At 50.0% G+C, this 16534-nt stretch overlaps 4 protein-coding genes across 4 annotated transcripts; 2 read left to right on the forward strand and 2 right to left on the reverse strand.

The window, feature by feature from the left end:
* Nucleotides 1-195: 195 nt before the first annotated feature.
* On the forward strand, nt 196-3891 carry dolk (dolichol kinase). Its single transcript, XM_088434818.1, has 2 exons — nt 196-303; nt 1140-3891. The coding sequence occupies exon 2, from the start codon at nt 1244-1246 to the stop codon at nt 2822-2824; it is 1581 nt and encodes a 526-aa protein (XP_088290944.1). The 5' UTR covers nt 196-303; nt 1140-1243; the 3' UTR covers nt 2825-3891.
* Nucleotides 3889-7285, reverse strand: phyhd1 (phytanoyl-CoA dioxygenase domain containing 1). The gene is made up of 10 exons (XM_088434819.1): nt 7092-7285; nt 6178-6336; nt 5229-5304; nt 5056-5159; nt 4920-4982; nt 4787-4808; nt 4582-4710; nt 4393-4509; nt 4178-4304; nt 3889-4009 (listed from the first exon to the last, which is right to left on the reverse strand). The coding sequence occupies exons 1-10, from the start codon at nt 7122-7124 to the stop codon at nt 3961-3963; spliced, it is 879 nt and encodes a 292-aa protein (XP_088290945.1). The 5' UTR covers nt 7125-7285; the 3' UTR covers nt 3889-3960.
* A 2237-nt stretch (nt 7286-9522) lies between these two features.
* On the reverse strand, nt 9523-16247 carry lrrc8aa (leucine rich repeat containing 8 VRAC subunit Aa). Its single transcript, XM_088434817.1, has 4 exons — nt 15646-16247; nt 14317-14512; nt 10471-12592; nt 9523-9942 (listed from the first exon to the last, which is right to left on the reverse strand). The coding sequence occupies exons 3-4, from the start codon at nt 12580-12582 to the stop codon at nt 9664-9666; spliced, it is 2391 nt and encodes a 796-aa protein (XP_088290943.1). The 5' UTR covers nt 12583-12592; nt 14317-14512; nt 15646-16247; the 3' UTR covers nt 9523-9663.
* Nucleotides 14988-16368, forward strand: dnlz (DNL-type zinc finger). The gene is made up of 3 exons (XM_088434820.1): nt 14988-15379; nt 15668-15807; nt 15884-16368. Exons 1-3 carry the CDS (start codon nt 15113-15115, stop codon nt 16032-16034), a joined length of 558 nt encoding a protein of 185 aa, XP_088290946.1. The 5' UTR covers nt 14988-15112; the 3' UTR covers nt 16035-16368.
* Nucleotides 16369-16534: the final 166 nt, after the last annotated feature.

The following is a 16534-nucleotide window of genomic DNA, read 5'->3' on the forward strand; positions in this document are numbered from 1 at the left end:
ACCATCACCAAATCTATCTATCGCCATAGATGTTGGACGGCGATTCAAAAGCCATTGCAATTACATTTACATTTTCCAACCAAATTACTCACATTTATTCAATCAGCAATTACGTACAGCCTAAAGAATTTAATTCGAAAAACAGAATCAAAATGAAGCAATGGAAATTGGGGATGTACCACGTGACCCGGCTGTCAAAACATGGCGGCCTCCTACTGGCTGACGGACGAACGTTATCTGACAAAGCAACGAAAGGAAGACGCCCTCCTGCTCGCTTCGTCCACATGACAGCACAATTACGCGGTACGTAGAATTCAATCTCTGCGCGTTTTTGCTTGTTATGACGATTTTGTCAAATATGTATATGATTTACAGTGTAGCGTTATGGATTACCCAACCCGCCGTGTTCTCTCGCTAACCCTGCAGCATCTTCGAAAACATGACCGATTCGTAATAAATGAACGGAGAATCGGATCGCTTTTCTTGCCGCAATTGCACATTAATATCGGATAAAAATACAATTCGCAGACGCGATCCTTACAGGGACGAGTAGTGATTGCGCAAAAAGGGCATATGTGTCTCAACGGGAGTGTGTGAAGGTTGATCCAGGAAGCTGGAAGTGGCGAGCGGTCAGGGACAGCAAGGCCTTTTCTCATGGCCCGTTTATGTGATCGATTTTTGATAGCACAATCAAACATCGGCTATACGTATATGGAAAATAAACAATTGTAGCGAGGGAGTATTGCACGACGGTGGCTGGGAAGCGCCAAACAACTGTGAAACACTTTTAAATTGCATAAATCTATTTTACGGAAACGAAATGGCCCAAAGCTGAAACGCATTTACAAATGTAAAAGTATTTTGCGGCTTGTTTTGTAATGTACTGTACTATACATCTATTGCGCAAGTTAAATGAACTCATTCACTCCCAAAAGCGTCATTTTAAGCACTCAAGCCTTCATTACCAGGCATTTATGAGTATATATTTAAAATAAAAGAAGTTAGGTTTAAAAAAAGCAGGCACTAAATGAGTTTTGCCCTTTCAAGCCATGCACGCTCAAAATCATAGCTGTTTCTGAGGAACGTGAGAAGGTTGAGCCCCACGCGGAAAAAATAACCCTTTTATCCGATCCGATCAGGCGAGTGCATTCCAACTTCCACCGAGGGTTTTCCCCGCGTCCACACTGAGACGGGCCCCGAATGAAGAAGTGAGAGGCGGCCCGGCCCGGGCGGATCGTCAAAAATGGCGTCCCGCGTCAACCCGGTGGCGGTGGAGACCGGCGTGGTGTCGGCGGTGGTCCTGTGCGTCCACGCGGCCACGTGGAACCAGCACTCGTGGTGCGCCGTGGCCCTGCTGGTCCAGGCCTTCTACGTGCAGCGCAAGTGGGACGGGCTGCTCAAGTCGGGCGGCGCCGTCTTCCAGTTCCGGCCGTCGGCCAACAGCGGCATCGTGCCGGCCTCCATGGTGATGCCCCTGCTGGGCCTGGCGCTGCGGGCCAAGTGCGCCTCGGCCGGCAGCGTCCACCTGGAGCGCTTGGCCACGGTGGTGACGGTGAGCGGCATGGCCCTGGCCCTGTTCCTGTCCCTCATCGCGCTGGGCATCACCCGGCCGGTGCCGGCCGACACCTGCGCGGTGGCGGGCGCCTCGGCCGGCGCCATCCTGTACAGCGCCAAGCAGACGCTGACGGTGTCGGAGGTGATCGAGGTCCTGGAGGTCCTGCTGATCTTCGTGTACCTCAGCCTGATCGTGCTGTACCTGCTGCCGCGCTGCTTCACGCCGGGCGAGGCGCTGCTGGTGGTGGGCGGAGTCAGCCTGGCCGTCAACCAGCTGGTCAAGCGCTCGCTGAGCTGGGCCGAGGCCAAGGGCGGCGACCCGGTCCACTACCTGCTGCCCGTGCTGGTGGTGGGCTCGCTCCTGCTGGGCGTGGTCTTCGCGCTGCTCTTCCGCTTCATGGAGTCGGAGACGTGGGCGTCCTCCTTCTTCTTCCACACCATGACGGCCGTGCTGGGCTTGGGCGTCCTGGCGCCGTGGCTGGCGCTCTTCATCGGGCGCCACCCCCTCACCTGGCTGTGGGACTTTGTGGCGCTGAGCCGGCGCCGGCTGGGCCTGCTGGCTTACTGGGCGGTCCTGTGCCTGGCCGCCGCCGGCGTGGTCCTGCAGCAGAACCTGCGGCGCCGCGCCGGCTCCAAGAAGCACCGGGCCTCCGCCTCGGCGCGCAAGTGCTTCCACCTCATCGTGGTGGCCACCTTCGTGCCGGGCCTGGCGCACGACCGGCAGCTGCTGCACGCCGCCTCGTCCGTCTGCCTGGCCGTCTTCCTCTTCCTGGAGTACGTGCGCTACTTCCGGATCAAGCCGCTGGGGCGCCCCCTGCGCCAGATGCTGACCCTGTTCCTGGACGAGCGCGACTCGGGCCCGCTCATCCTCACCCACGTCTACCTCCTGCTGGGCGTGGCGCTGCCCGTCTGGCTCTTCCCCGCCGCCTGCGCGCCCCGAGGGGCGCCGCCCGGGGCGGGCGGCCTGGCGCCCTACGCCGGCGTCCTGGCGGTGGGCGTGGGCGACGCCGTGGCCTCCGTTTTCGGCAGCGCGCTGGGCGAGATCCGCTGGCCGGGCACCAAGAAGACGGTGGAGGGCACGGCCACCTCGGTGCTGGCGCAGATCGCGGCGGTGGCCGCGCTTCTCATCCTGGACGTGGGCGTGGACCTCAACGGCGCCTACGCCTGGATCCTGACCTCGGTGGCGCTGGTGGCCGTGCTGGAGGCGTACACCTCGCAGATCGACAACCTGCTGCTGCCGCTCTACCTGCTCATCCTCTTCCTGCTCTGACGCCGAGCGGACGATCGGGAACTCGAGGTTTCGCCACCGTTCGCGGCCGACGCCGTGAAATACTCCTTTCGACCGGGCTGCCGATCGAACGTCAAAGCCGCACGCGGAAAATTGATGGCGCGCAACGGGAAGGTCATTTTAGAACGTAGTATCTAAACCAAGGGTGCGCAAACTCTTTCCCGGCGGCCGCGCTAATTAACAGGTAGCTCTTTATTGTTAGGCAATGAAATGCATGTCAATCCTTAGTAAAATTAGCTAGAAATAAAAAAAGGTCCAACTACGGCCCGGGGGCTATTTGCGGCCCGCCGTTCGCATTTATGCAGGCGAATGCTGAAATGACCTTTTGACATGGCCTGCAATGCGATGTAAAAACAATAAAAAGTAAAACATCGTCATTTGTCCTTTTGCCCAAAAAACTCACCCCTCCGTCTTCAATTTCCTCCTTAAATGGAATAGATGACTTCATTCTGGCTGGGGCCGTTTTGACACTGCATTTATTCAGAAAGGCGAATGACCTCACAAAAAGATCAAATTTCACCAAAATATCGGAATTGCTCATCAATGTTTTTTGTGGAGCTTTTATGAGACCATTTTCAGTATTTATTATTTTAATCTTGCATGTTGCTGGTTTGATGGGACCTTTTCATGGATGATGCAAATGATTTTTATTAATTATTTTGTTTTTTGAATGATTCTGATTTCATGTTTTTTTGCAACCAACAAGATTTTTATCCATTACTATACGTCTGAATAAAAGTCACGGCACCTCATAATTTATTAAATAATGACGAACAGTTTTTTTTAATTATATTTAATGTTTCCTTAAAAATATTCCATTTTAACATTGTGAATACTTGTATGGCACGTGAAAAGAAAGCAGATTTTTTGTGGATTCGATGGGACCGCTTCAGATGCTTCCGGTTATTCGGATTTGATTCTCTCTACATAACAATGCATGGGGAGCGCGTCGCCACAAGGGGGTGACAGAACCCCAAATCATTTTTGTTGAATTTGAATGATCATTTGTACACGCCCCGTTTTGCTGATTAAAGAACACGCACAAATAACAGTTGTGTCCAATTTGTGTATGTTTTGCATTGTTTTGATATAAATGGTTTTAAGAACAAAGCGCTCCCTCAATTGGTGTAAAGAGGCGGGAAAGGAAGTTCTTCAGTGGGCTGCAGCCTGAAAGAAAAACATGGACACAATTGCAACCAATTTTACAGTCATTATTTTTGCTTTTTTTTCGTTTCATTAGGTAAGCCGCGATTGGTCATTTCCTAAACAACTGCGGTGTCATTTTAGGCTAAACTTGACGAACTGTGTCAAATGAATCCTTCTTTTGCGTCTCACCAGTTTTGGGGACTCCAGCAGGTTTGGTGGGCATCCATCAAGTGGAACGTGTACACGTGGCGCGAGTCCTCCGACACATTGGGGGCGCTGTGGTGCACCACTTGGCCGTGGATCAGCACTATCCCGCCTACAAATCGTAAGGATGGCACACCGATGTGTGTGTATATATATATATATATATATATATATATATATTAGGATGAGTTCCAACCGACCTTTTTTGACTTCTACGGGGACAAACTCGTCATGGTCGTATTCCCGCTCGGTGCCGACGAAGTCGGTCAGGGGGAAGGCGCCCGGCGGCGTCCTCACCATCCGTCGGGTCACGCTCCCTGCCCGCAGGCGGGGGAGGGGGAGGGAAGGGATGAGATGGGGCGGGCGCGTCCGAGCGGGCGAGGGCTTACCGCCGTGCGAGCCGGGCAGGAAGCGGAGGCAGCCGTTGTTGACGGTGGCGTCCTCCAGCGCCACCCACAGGCCCACCACCCTCCCCAGGGGCTCCGTGTACAAGAAGGTGGCGTCCTGGTGGGCCGTCACTGCAACGACGGACAGGGCGGCGTGGCGCCTCGCTTTCCGAGACGAAAACGACAACGCCGCTTTGCTCCTTCCTACCTTCTCCGCCGATCCCGGGTTGCTGCCAGGGAGAAGAGAAAAGGAACGACGCCAGATGATGCATCGCGACGGGAAAAGGAAGAAGAAAGTGTCGAAATGCCAAACGAGGCGGCATAAAGTTGCCTCGGCCCACCTTGAAGATGTACATGCTCTGCAGAACCACGGGCCGGACCAGGCCCAGCTTGCGGGCTATTCCCTAAGAGCGAAGAGCAGAACGTTTGCAATTTTTATGACCGCGTAATGACGGTCAACGGCGGAGCCTTTCTCACCTGAACTTTGTCCGAGTGGGTGACTTTTTTGAACAAAGGTTCGTGCGCGTGGAGCGCGTGGCCGACTTTGTTGAGCGAGCGATCTTTGGCTACCACAAATTCTCCTGCGAGAGGGAGGAAACAAACAAAAAAGTCACTCGAGCGGAGTTGCGCGACGCGGCGCGCCGAGTCACCTTTGTCATCAAAAACTCCCTTTTCGAAGAAAAAGCGGATCTTATCCCCGCTGCTCAGAAAATAGTCGGCGTTTCCCTGCCAACCAAAAGGAAAACACATGCTTGGATCGCCAGCTTTGTTTGCATGAGCCATTCAGAACAAAATGATTCTGCCTAGCAACGAGTGATGAAAGTGGGAGAAAAACATCTGAAAAGATGCCCTGAATTGAGTCTGTTTTCGTTCATACTGATAATTACAATAATTGTAATCCAACAATTCTGCCTAGCAACAAGTGATGACAACAAAACACACAAAAACGTATTTTTTTTTCCCAGAACATTAACGTGTGTGACTGCATTTTATGAATACTTGATTTATTGAACTGTGGAGTATTGAGACCCACTAATTCAGCTTGGCAACAAGTGATGAAAAAAATAAATATTGGACACTGACTGCAACAACATATCCCATGGCCAAGTTGTTGTATAACCTTATAATCCTACCTAGCAACAAATGATGTGCAAAAAACTAAATGGGGCAGTGCACAAACACGTCCAGTAGATGGTGCACCAATTAAAAAAATGGCGTTTTATGTAACTCCTCTTTTGAGGCCAAAAATATGACATTCTTTTTTTACCTGGCAACAAGTGACGAATTAGTCCTTTTTACTGCAATATGATTCAATTATCAAAATCGCGCTTCTAAATATATTTTTTAACCTAAATTATTGCTGACGCTTCCTGCACTCAACTCATTCAATGCCAAGGACGTATTTTTAAGTCCATAATGTATTTTTCTTTTCTTTTTTTCATCAGGTCGAGTAAAAGATGTTCTGAAAGAGGATAGCAACAAAGGATAGGGCTTACCTGCATCTGCAAAGTGGAGGCATGCAACAGAAATTTGATAGGTTAAAAAAAAAAAAAAAAGAACGGATCAGGAAATAATGAAAAAATGGACTGGATGAGCGACCTGCGTTTTGAGCTGCTCGTCGTGGTAGGTGGAGAAAGTGGTGCGGCAGTGCGCCGGCACGTCCATCCGCTCCACGATTTCCGACATCCGCTGACGCAGCTGGTCGCACTCGCCGGGCGTCAGGAAGTCGTCCAGGACCACGTAGCCGTCCGACACGTACTGACAAACAAACACGGGGAAGCGCAAAGAGGCTTCGGAAAAGACAAACGTTTTCATCTGAACTCAATTTTAAGGTCGCGGCAAATTATTTGAAGTCCCAAATCCTCAGGGTTATTTATTTCCTTTTGTATGGTTATCGTCACGGAACTGCTACTGTAACTGAAAAAACGCTCAAATATAAAAGTAAAAACTTTTTTTTAACCAAAGCTCGCCTTTTTTCTTTAATTTCAGCAGCATTTTTAAACACTTTTCTCATTTTGTACAATTGAGCAGAGTCTTAACTTAAATATTGTAATGAGCCGGCTGTGAATAAGGAAGCACACAACCAAGACTTTTATTTTCAAGCAGAAAAATGCGGTAAGGAAGCCCTAGAACGGGCTGCCGTTGACTACGACTCGCGCCAACTCCAACCAACTTGAAAACAAGGCCGTTCCCCTTTTGGACCTTACGTGACCTCCCCAACAACAGTGACTCCTCCCACAATATCATTTTGAATACATTTATTGAAATATTTTGTTTATGCTATTTCTGGCAACAGCAACAATATTTGTTTTTCTTTTTTGAGAATCAAACTATTTTCAATTGATCATTGCTCAATTATTTCTAAGCGTTGGAAGAAATCGCCTCGCTGATTGGCTGCGGCCTCAAACGCATTACGTAATCAGGCCGCCAGGGAAAAATAAAACATCTCTACGTGATACTGTAGCGATGCACGTGTTGCAAATGCTGCTAGTGGCGCTTTTTGCGTTACTCACCTTTTGCACATGCTGGTCGCTCATAAAGTCCATGTTGCTTTCACGGCTCGGGAGCGAAAATGAAACAAAGAAAAAAGTTGCGCAGCCTTCGAGGAGGAAGAGCTCAAACAAGGTCCCCGATTGGCTATCTGAAGCGAGCGAGCGTCTGACTTTCGGAAACGTCACCCACCTCAACGTTTGCCCAACTTTATTCGATCTAATCGGATTTTCTCCTTGTGCGCATGCGCCAGGAGGACAAAGGTTAAGGGAGCGCATCATTTTCAGTTTTTTGGCGCCCTCTGGTGGCTATTTCATTATTTTCATTACACCTCCAGGAGCTCAAACATTTTTACACCGGCTATTAAATCGAACTAATCTAAGCAGATTTTTTTAAAGATTTAAAATTAGCATGAGCATGAATGCTAACTACCGTTTGTCGGCGCGTGACTGTTCCTCATGATGTTAGCATGAACATTTGTCCTTTTAAATTTACGTCATCTACGACAACAACAATAAGTGTCGAGACAGTTTATTGTGTCACAATAGTACAAAAAGTGCAACAATCAAAGGCGTGTGATTTTTTTTTTTCTAATACATTTGAATTTACATTCAAAAAATCATTTACTGGGCAATCGTAGTAGGGCTTACCCGCACTGAAGAAAAAAAAAAAGTGCGTAGAATTATATAATTATATTACACTTTCCATCCCATTTATTGTCATGCTGAAATCAGCATGTTTGGTCACATAAAAGCAAGTGGCAATAAGCCACGCCTCCAAATACTGCTTGGCACATGGCAGCTCCATAGAGCTAGAATTATAGTACCCTTTTCATCTGGCTTATTATCATGCTGGAGTCAGCATGTTTTGAGGAGGTTATCTTATCGCATACAAGCCAGTGTCACTAAGCCACGCCCCTAAATACTGCTGGGCGCATGGCAGCAAACATGACAACACTCGCTGAAACATCGGAAGTGCCGTTCGAGTGCCCCGTCGTCACAAGGTCATCTGACAAGGCTCAGATTGGATATTTTACAAAAAAATTTAACTTGTGAGGAAATTCCGACGTGATCATCATCATTTCAGTATATAAGTGACATTTTTTTTTTCAGATTTTTATCACATTCAAATACAAGCCCAGAACTCCTTACGTGAGGAATGTTTCCAAATATGGAATGCAGTTCTGGTCCATTACACTTACAGCATTTTTTTGCCTGTCATCAACTATCACACACACACACACAAAAAATGTTAGGTGTAAACGAGGCAAATATTAAACAGTAGAATAATTTGGCAACTGTGAGAAGGCCTTACATGCTTGGGTAAACGTTTAGTGCAGCAAACCGGTAAGAAAAGAAAAGAAAAAAACACGTTAAGGCCGGGTTTGCAACACGCTAAGCCACCTTGCACTACAAAAGGCAATTTCCAAAGGTCCAGTTAGCTTGCCAACGCTAAAAACAAGAAGCTTGTAAACATCAACGGTCACTTCCTATTTACAAAATTTCACGAGGTGCCCATTTTGTATTGAGTGACTTCGTATAGGTCAGTAGTGCGCACTAGAAAAGCTCCGCCCACTAAGAGAAAATGAAACATGGCAAGATGGATGGCCGTTAAGCGCAAAGTTTGTGTTCACTTTGCTTGGCCGAGCCCTTCCATACTTGGCAGTTGGAAAAAAGCACAAACCTATGGACGAATATATACGTCTTTGGCAGTGAACGTGCGGATTCCGATCGGCAAATCTAAACGCCAATGGCGGTGAATGAGTAGCATTCCAAAAGTGAAGCGTGTACTATGTAGACCACTGTTTGAAAAGTTTCGGAACGAGTGATTTGATTACAACCGGCTCTTCGTTATTTGTTGTCCATTTTGGTCCACTGGCACACAGGCAGTGCATTACTCCGTGAAAAAAATGAATACTAAAGGGAGGAAAAGAAAAAAAAAGTAGGGGGCTTGGCACGGAGCCCGGGTGGCATGCCACACGTCAGCTTTTGGGCTTTTAAGCAGCACTGAAGGCTCGATTTGTGAACGTCAGTGAAGGAAAAAGAACTAAGGAAAAGATGTGGCGTTTTGGCACGGAGTCCGGGTGGCACCCCACACGCTAAATTCTTTTGTGTTTTGAAGCAGCGCTGACAGCTTGATTCGTGAAAGACAGTAAAAAAAAAAAAAAAAAAAAAAAGGAAGGAAGGAAAAGTCACATGCTAACTTCTTTTGGGCTTTTAAACAGCACTGAAGGCTTGATTCGCTAAAGATTTAAAAAATAAATAAATAAAAGGAGAGAAAAGACGTGAATTAAAAAAAAAGGGGGGGGGGCTTGGCAAGGAGCCCGAGTGGCACGCCACACGCTACCTTCTTTTGGGCTTTTGAGCAGCGGCGAAGGCTCGATTTGTCAGTCAGTAAAAAAAAAAAAAAAAACGAAGGAAAAGACATGGATTCAAAGAAAAGAAAGGGGGGAGGGGGCTTGGCACCGAGCCCGGGTGGCACACCACACGCCTTCTTTTGGGCTTTCAAGCAGCGCCGAAGGCCGGATTCGTGAAAAGTGGGTATCCACGTACCTAGGCGAGGAGAGGAGATCCAAAGCGGGCGCGGCCGGGGAGGTCAGGCTTTCTCCTTGTCGGCGACGCCCAGCATGTGCTCCCTGACCTCGGGCGGCAGCGTGTTGAAGAGCTTGTCCTCCACCAGCAGGCCGGCGCGCAGCAGCAGCCGGCAGGCGCCCAACTCGGGCGGGAGGCCGTCCAGGTTGTTGCCGCGCAGCTCCAGCTGGCTCAGGGCGGCCAGCTGCCCCACGCCCGCCGCCAGCGTCTCCAGGCAGTTGTTGCCCAGGTGCAGCACGCGCAGCTTCTTGCACTGGAACAGTTCTGCCGGCAGCGTCTCGATCTGCGCCGTACAGTTAGACGCTAAACATTTGTTTTTTGATGTGGTTTTTCCAAACGAACGTCTAAAACGGCAGGTACGAAACCAACGAATACCTCGAGTAATCAATCGCGTTAGTACCCGGTAGCCGAAGGCAACGCGGGGATCCCCGATATCATGGCGGGAACCCCGAAGTCAAAACGAGCGTTTCGCGGGCCGCGTAAAATGATTGGGCCCCCGGGCCTTGAGTTTTTCACCTAAAGTCGTTATTTTAGTGCTTCATTCAATAGCAGCCATTTTACAAGCCGCCTCTACCCAAAGGCAAACATGGGACCAACTAAACGTCAAGGGGGCCCGCCCTCTTAAAAGAAGGTAAAACCACGTCTTTGGGATGGAACCAGTTCAAACAGCAACCGTCCCTTTTCCGTTCCCCTACGACACGCGGTATCCGACACGTCCGGCGAGATCCCGGTTCCGGCGCGGCGGCGAGTCCCGATTTTACCGAGCGGACGCAAAGCGGCAGGCCTTCCCGGAGCGCGGGCGGGAACTCACCCGGTTTTCGGTGACGGCAAAGTGCTGCAGGTTCTGGAGCAGGCCCACTTCGGGCGGCACGGCGGTCAGGTTGTTGTGGCTGAGGTCGAGGAAGCGCAGCTTGTGGCAGAAGAAGAGCTGCGGGGGGAGCTTGTCGATCTTGTTCCTGTTGAGGTGGAGCCTCTCCAGCGTGCCCAGCGTGCCGATCTGGATGGGGACGTAGGCGATCTGGTTGTACCAGAGCTTGAGGCAGACCAGGCGGCGCAGGTGCTGGAAGCTGATGATCTCCTCGACGGTCTTGAAGTTGTTGTCCTTCAGGTTGATCTCCTGCAGGTTGTGCAGGCTGAAGATGGAGTGCGGGATGCGCTCCAGGTCGCAGTGCACCAGCTCCAGCTCGCTCAGGTTGACCATCTTGCTCATGCTGGTCAGCACCATCAGCTTGGTGCCCTCGTTGTTGACGGAGAGCTTGTGCAGGTGGGCGCTGAGGTCCGTCACCACCTGCGGCAGCTTGTAGAGGTTGCTCTTGAGGCGCAGCACCTTGAGGCGGCGGAGCTCGCGCAGGCCGTCCAGCGCCACGTAGCGGTTGTTGTCGGCGCTCAGCCTGCCCGTCAGGTGCAGCTCGCTCAGGTTCTTCAGGCCGTAGATCCAGAGCGGGATCTCCTTGACGTCGGTGAACTTGACGTGCAGCGAGCGCAGCTTCTCGCGCAGGAAGGCCAGGGCGGCCGCCTCGATCTTGGCCGGCGTGTGGTAGAGGCGCAGCTCGCGCAGGTTGGCCAGCTTGGCCACGGCCGGCGGCAGCGTCACGTCGGGGACGAACTCCAGCTTGAGGGCCTCCAGCTCGGCCAGCTCGAAGACCGTCTCGGGGATGCCGCTCAGCATGCACAGGTGCAGCTCCAGCTTCTCCTGCGCGTTGACGCTGACGTGCTGCCGCAGCTTCTCCGCCGTCCACTCGTTGTTGAGGTTGAGCTGGCGCAGCTTGTTCTCGCTCACCTCCGACAGGAAGACGGCGAAGCGCTTGGAGTAGAGCGGGTCGTACTGGTCCAGCATGTGCAGCATGAAGGCAAAGTCGTTCTTCAGGTCGGGGATGTCGCTGTAGCTGCTCTCCTCGCGCAGCGCCTCGAAGGAGTAGCGCTTGAGCGTGCGGCGCAGCATCCAGCCCAGCGTGTACATGGCGATCAGCCCGTAGACCAGCACCAGGCTGATGTAGAAGGAGGCCAGGATCTTGAAGAGCGTGGCCAGCGGGTGGGCGCACTGGAAGGTGCCGAAGCCCGTCAGCTTCTCCGTCTCCACCGCGCACATCACGCTGAAGCGGATGTCCCGCACGTAGTAGCTGGCGTAGCCGGCGATGGCCAGGAACATCAGCACCTTGATCACCGTCTGCCGCACGTACAGCCGGTGGATCACGTCGCCCTCCTCCACGTGCGCGCGGAACTTCTTCACCTTCTCGAAGAGGGCCTTGGCCTGCTCGCCCTCCTTCTTGTCCAGCACGCCCGTCTCCGAGCGCTCCACGATGCCCTGCTCCACTTTGGTCCGGCTCCTCTGCAGCATGGGCACGCTGGCCTCCAGGTCCCGGGGCGAGGGCGAGGGCGAGGGCAGGTACTTCTTGTCCGGGGCGCCGTTGGCCTTGGGCTTGGAGTCCCGCTCCTCGGCCACCGTCTCCGACAGCGCCCGGGTGGTCCACGGCGAGTCGAAGCACTTGCGCAGGATGGACACGAAGTGCTCCAGCTTGGAGCTGGTGCGCGGGAACTTGAACCAGAAGTTGCTGCAGGCCAGGAAGATCAGCGTGTGGAGCAGGACCAGGTAGGGGAAGTACTTGGCGAACCAGTGCAGCTCGCTCTCGTAGCACACGGCGTCGATGTAGCTGTACTGGTGCCGGTCCAGCTGGTTCTGGATGCCCCGGGGCTCGTCGCCCCGCTGCCGGCCCGCCGGCGCCGCCTCGCACGAGTCGTTGTTCACCCACTTGCACGGCAGGCAGATCATCTTGTCCTGCGTGATCTGCAGCGTGCCGCCGAACACGGCGATCATCAGCATGACCACCGAGATGTAGTCGTTGAACACGTCCCACCACGGCTTCAGGATGCGGTACGCCGGCTGCGTGTCGGCGAAGTACCGCAGCTCCGTGATGGGGATCATGACGGCTCACCTGCGGGGAGGCGCCGCCGCGTTAGTGCCCGGCCGCCGGCTTTTACGGCTATCCCGCGTGTTTTCGCTCTTCCCTCCCCGATTCCGACGCTCCGCTTGTTCGCGGGCTCAGAAATGATCCTAATCGTTTGAGTCGGGGGTGGCGCTTCAAAAACATGCGGCGCGCCGGCGCCCGAGGACCGGACTGGTTTGACACACGTGCGCTAAGCTAAACTTGAGCCGCAAAGCTCCTTGACGAAGAACACGTATTGGCCGCGGCTCCGCTCAACCGATGGAAATCTCTCGCGTGCTCGTCCGTTTTCACGTCTTCCTTCTGCCCTCCCGCTTTGGACGAGCTGTGTTTTTCAACTCTAGGTGGCGCTACGGAGCCATTTTGTTGTCATCGCTGATGTTGACTATAATAGTTTCACAACAAGATTAAAAATGAGATTGTGATCGAGCGTGACTAATTAATTGACCGCAATTAATCTGTGAATGTGATACACACAAAGTATTAGCAGTCAAAGAAACCGATAATTGATATTTATAGATTAAAACCAAAATACAGGGTTGTTCATTGAACAACTTTTAGTGTTCTTTAAAATACATTTTAGAGACAAACGTCTGCACTCCTACTGAAGCAGAAAATTGCCGACTCAGCTTTGTCTCCCCCACTGTTGCGAAAATGGAAATGGCCTCGCTAACAATATCTGTCCAAGTCTTTGCTGTCCAACCACACTCGACCACTTCCTCTTTCGGTGAAGAACCTCACACCATTTTTTTTTGTATTCTTCATAGCTCAAATGAAGGAAGGTACAAGAGAGTTTTTCTGGAGGTATCAGCTAATCAAATTTAACTTAATCTAAAGCCACGACTGGAGCAGTATGGTTCTCTTTTCAAATCAAGAGCGAATCAATGGGAGCAACAAGCAACCTTAATGTTCAATTCTTTTGTATGCCTTTACTTCGTTATGATGTTTAGCAATGCATGTTTTTGGCAGATGAGCCAGAAATAAAATAAGCATTTTGTTCTTTTTTTTATGTTTTTTTAATGTTTTCGGGCGGTTAGGGGGCAATTGGCTGCAAATATATTTCACATCATTAATAACATGTAGAAGCACTGATGTAAAGTGTCTTGTTTTTTGTTTTTTTTTGGAACTAGGTCAAACTGGTTCTTTGCAAGCTGGTGATGTCACAATCCCATGTGATGCCATTCAAAGCAACAGGTTGCTAAAATCTAAATATCCGTAGCATCAAAAACTAATATTACATAATTTCAAATGCAAATTATCGATAAAGCAGATGGTGTCCGGGTTTTACAAATGGCAAACTAGAAATGAATAGTTATAATCGGGATATTTTTTGTCCTCACTCTGAACTGCGTCTACAAACATTTTACACCGGTTGACATCCGATCGATTATTATGAAAAGCAGAATCATTTTATCACGTCAACAATTGCGCGAGTAGTATCTAACTGTCAACTAATGCACACTTCTGCCACACGGAAGTCATACCGAGGTCAAAGTTCACACGGGGATCAATAAACCTGAGAGGCCGTTTGAGAATGTGGTATGTAGATCTTTAAAGGCATATGAACATTTAATCGATATAAAATATATTCCCAATACCTAGGATTACGTTGAACTGGGATTCGGAACTAAAACGCTACCAGAGAATAGAATAAACCTGCTATAAACGCTTGCCGCGCGTTATGTTCGCTTTACTTCCGGGATGTTAAAACTCACCACTTCTCTGGACGCTGCGGTCTCTCGGCTCCCCTACACGCCAGGGACACATTTCCCAACCCCTAGGCCGCCCGGACGACACCGGTTCGGTGGGTGTGGACCCAACTGGACTGCCGCTCCGGAATGCGGAAGCCAGGCTGCCGATTCCGGAAGAGTCCGCTCCGAGGTGGGCGCTGATTGGTCCGCCAGCGCGAGCCTTGACGGAAGTACTGTACTACATTTCCTTGTCGCTGTGTTAGTTTAAAAATTAAAAGCACAATGTTGCGACTCCGTTGGTCGAACATGGTTTGACTTTTTGATGCGCTTTTCTCGGGGGACGTTTGACGGGAAAGACAGCGTGTCGTCATGAAGACGTATGCACAACACTTGTTTTCCTTTCGCCTTGTCCCGTTAGGGGGCGCCAAAAGCACACGTGCTCATCTGATCTGACTGCGACGGCGTATGGCTCAAACGCATTTGCGAGTTTTGCAAGTAGGAAATTAATTTTCTTTGATCCCCTCGCGGAAAAAAAGGAAAAGAAAAAGAAACAATGTTGTTGTGGCGTGTTGTAGTTTGATTGTACGTTTTAGCAAAAATAAATGGTAGGACTTGACTTTGCCATTACGCAACCGAAACCAAAAAGAAACGTTTACAAAAATACAAGCAGACGAAGAATAACAGAAAAAAAGTAATATTATTGCTTGGAGTTAAAGAAAACACAATACACGTCGCTACGCCTCCACATAAAAACGAAGTCGGGTGTGACGTCATAACTTCGCGACGCTCAAGCAGCTCCGTTGTAAACAACGCTACTGTAATGGCGCTGCACATTTCTCTCGTTCGTTTACGGTCGCCACAATTATCTAGATGTTTAAAGACATTCGCTTGGAGTTCTCGGTGTCGTCCATCGGTCGGTGGACTTTATCCCCCCTGCCATCCTGAAGTAGTACCGATAACGAGCTTGTTTAGTTTGGACCGGTGTTCTGGTCGTCTTCGGGCAATCCCGGAAAGAGTTCGCAGCTTCTCGAGTGAAGCTGTCGGGAAGGTTCAGGCCACACATTACCATCTTGTGTACACGTGCAAGGTACGCTTTTTTTTATTTTGTTTTGTTTTGTTTTAATCAATTAAAATGTTCCTGAATCTTGGATATTATTGGCCCGGGAGATTCCTCCTGGTGGATGGTTTAAAAAATAAATAAATAAAATACACACTATGAACCGCAGGGTTCAAAGCATGAGAAAAAAGTAGCGGCTTACAGTCCGAATTTTACGGTAATACAAATACACTTGTCAACATTGACTGTAATTTCGACTGAATGACCACGTTAGCCTAGCTCAGTGATGGACTTACTAGAACTAGCCCGTTTTTGTAGGTGTGCTCCAACAGATCCACGCAGAAGATCTCCAAGCAGGCGTATCACAACGGCGTGGTGATCGTGACCTGTCCGGGATGCAAGAATCACCACATCATCGCCGACAACCTGGGCTGGTTTTCCGACCTGGAAGGGAAGAGGTTGGTCGCTTGAAATCACAGAAGCTCATTGTCGGTGACCCCCCCAATTTGACTTTCTCTCTGTGAACGTTGTCAGGAACATCGAGGAGATCCTGGCTGCCAAAGGAGAGACGGTGAGGAGGCTGGGAGGGAGCGAGGCTCTTCAAGTGCTCCCCGACGAGTCCGGCCAGGAAAAACGTCCTCAGCGGGAAACCGTAAACAAAACAGACTCGGATAAAGACACGTGATTGTCTGATTGGTCTCCTACGGTGCTTGTCGTCATTTGGATGGCGGGTGAGCTGGAGTCCGTCCAAGCCGACTGGGATACATCCTGCATTGGTCACGAGCCAATCGCTGGGCGCATCGAGACGAACCGGCGTCCACACTCGGGACATTTGAGAATCTTCAATGAAGCTGATGCGCGTGTTTTGTGTGGAGTACATGGAAAACATGCAAAGTCCACTTTCGGGCCCAGAATGCCAGAACAAACAAACAGAAAAGCAGAAATAAAATTTTGAACCCACACACACAAACTAATGCATTTCTTTTGAGTATACTTGAACTGTATCATTTAGCTTTTGCTCGTCCATTTTGACATTATAATATATATATATATATATATATATATATATATATATATATATATATATATATATATATATATATATATATATATATATATATATATATATAATTAAAAACGTAGATACATGCTGTTAGGGAATCAAAATGATCAATAAAATGGTTG

This window comes from Hippichthys cyanospilos, chromosome 15 (genome assembly GCF_059441005.1).
Source record: "Hippichthys cyanospilos isolate Australia breed blue-spotted pipefish chromosome 15, RoL_Hcya_1.0, whole genome shotgun sequence".
In the NCBI taxonomy this organism is placed as follows: Eukaryota; Metazoa; Chordata; class Actinopteri; order Syngnathiformes; family Syngnathidae; genus Hippichthys; species Hippichthys cyanospilos.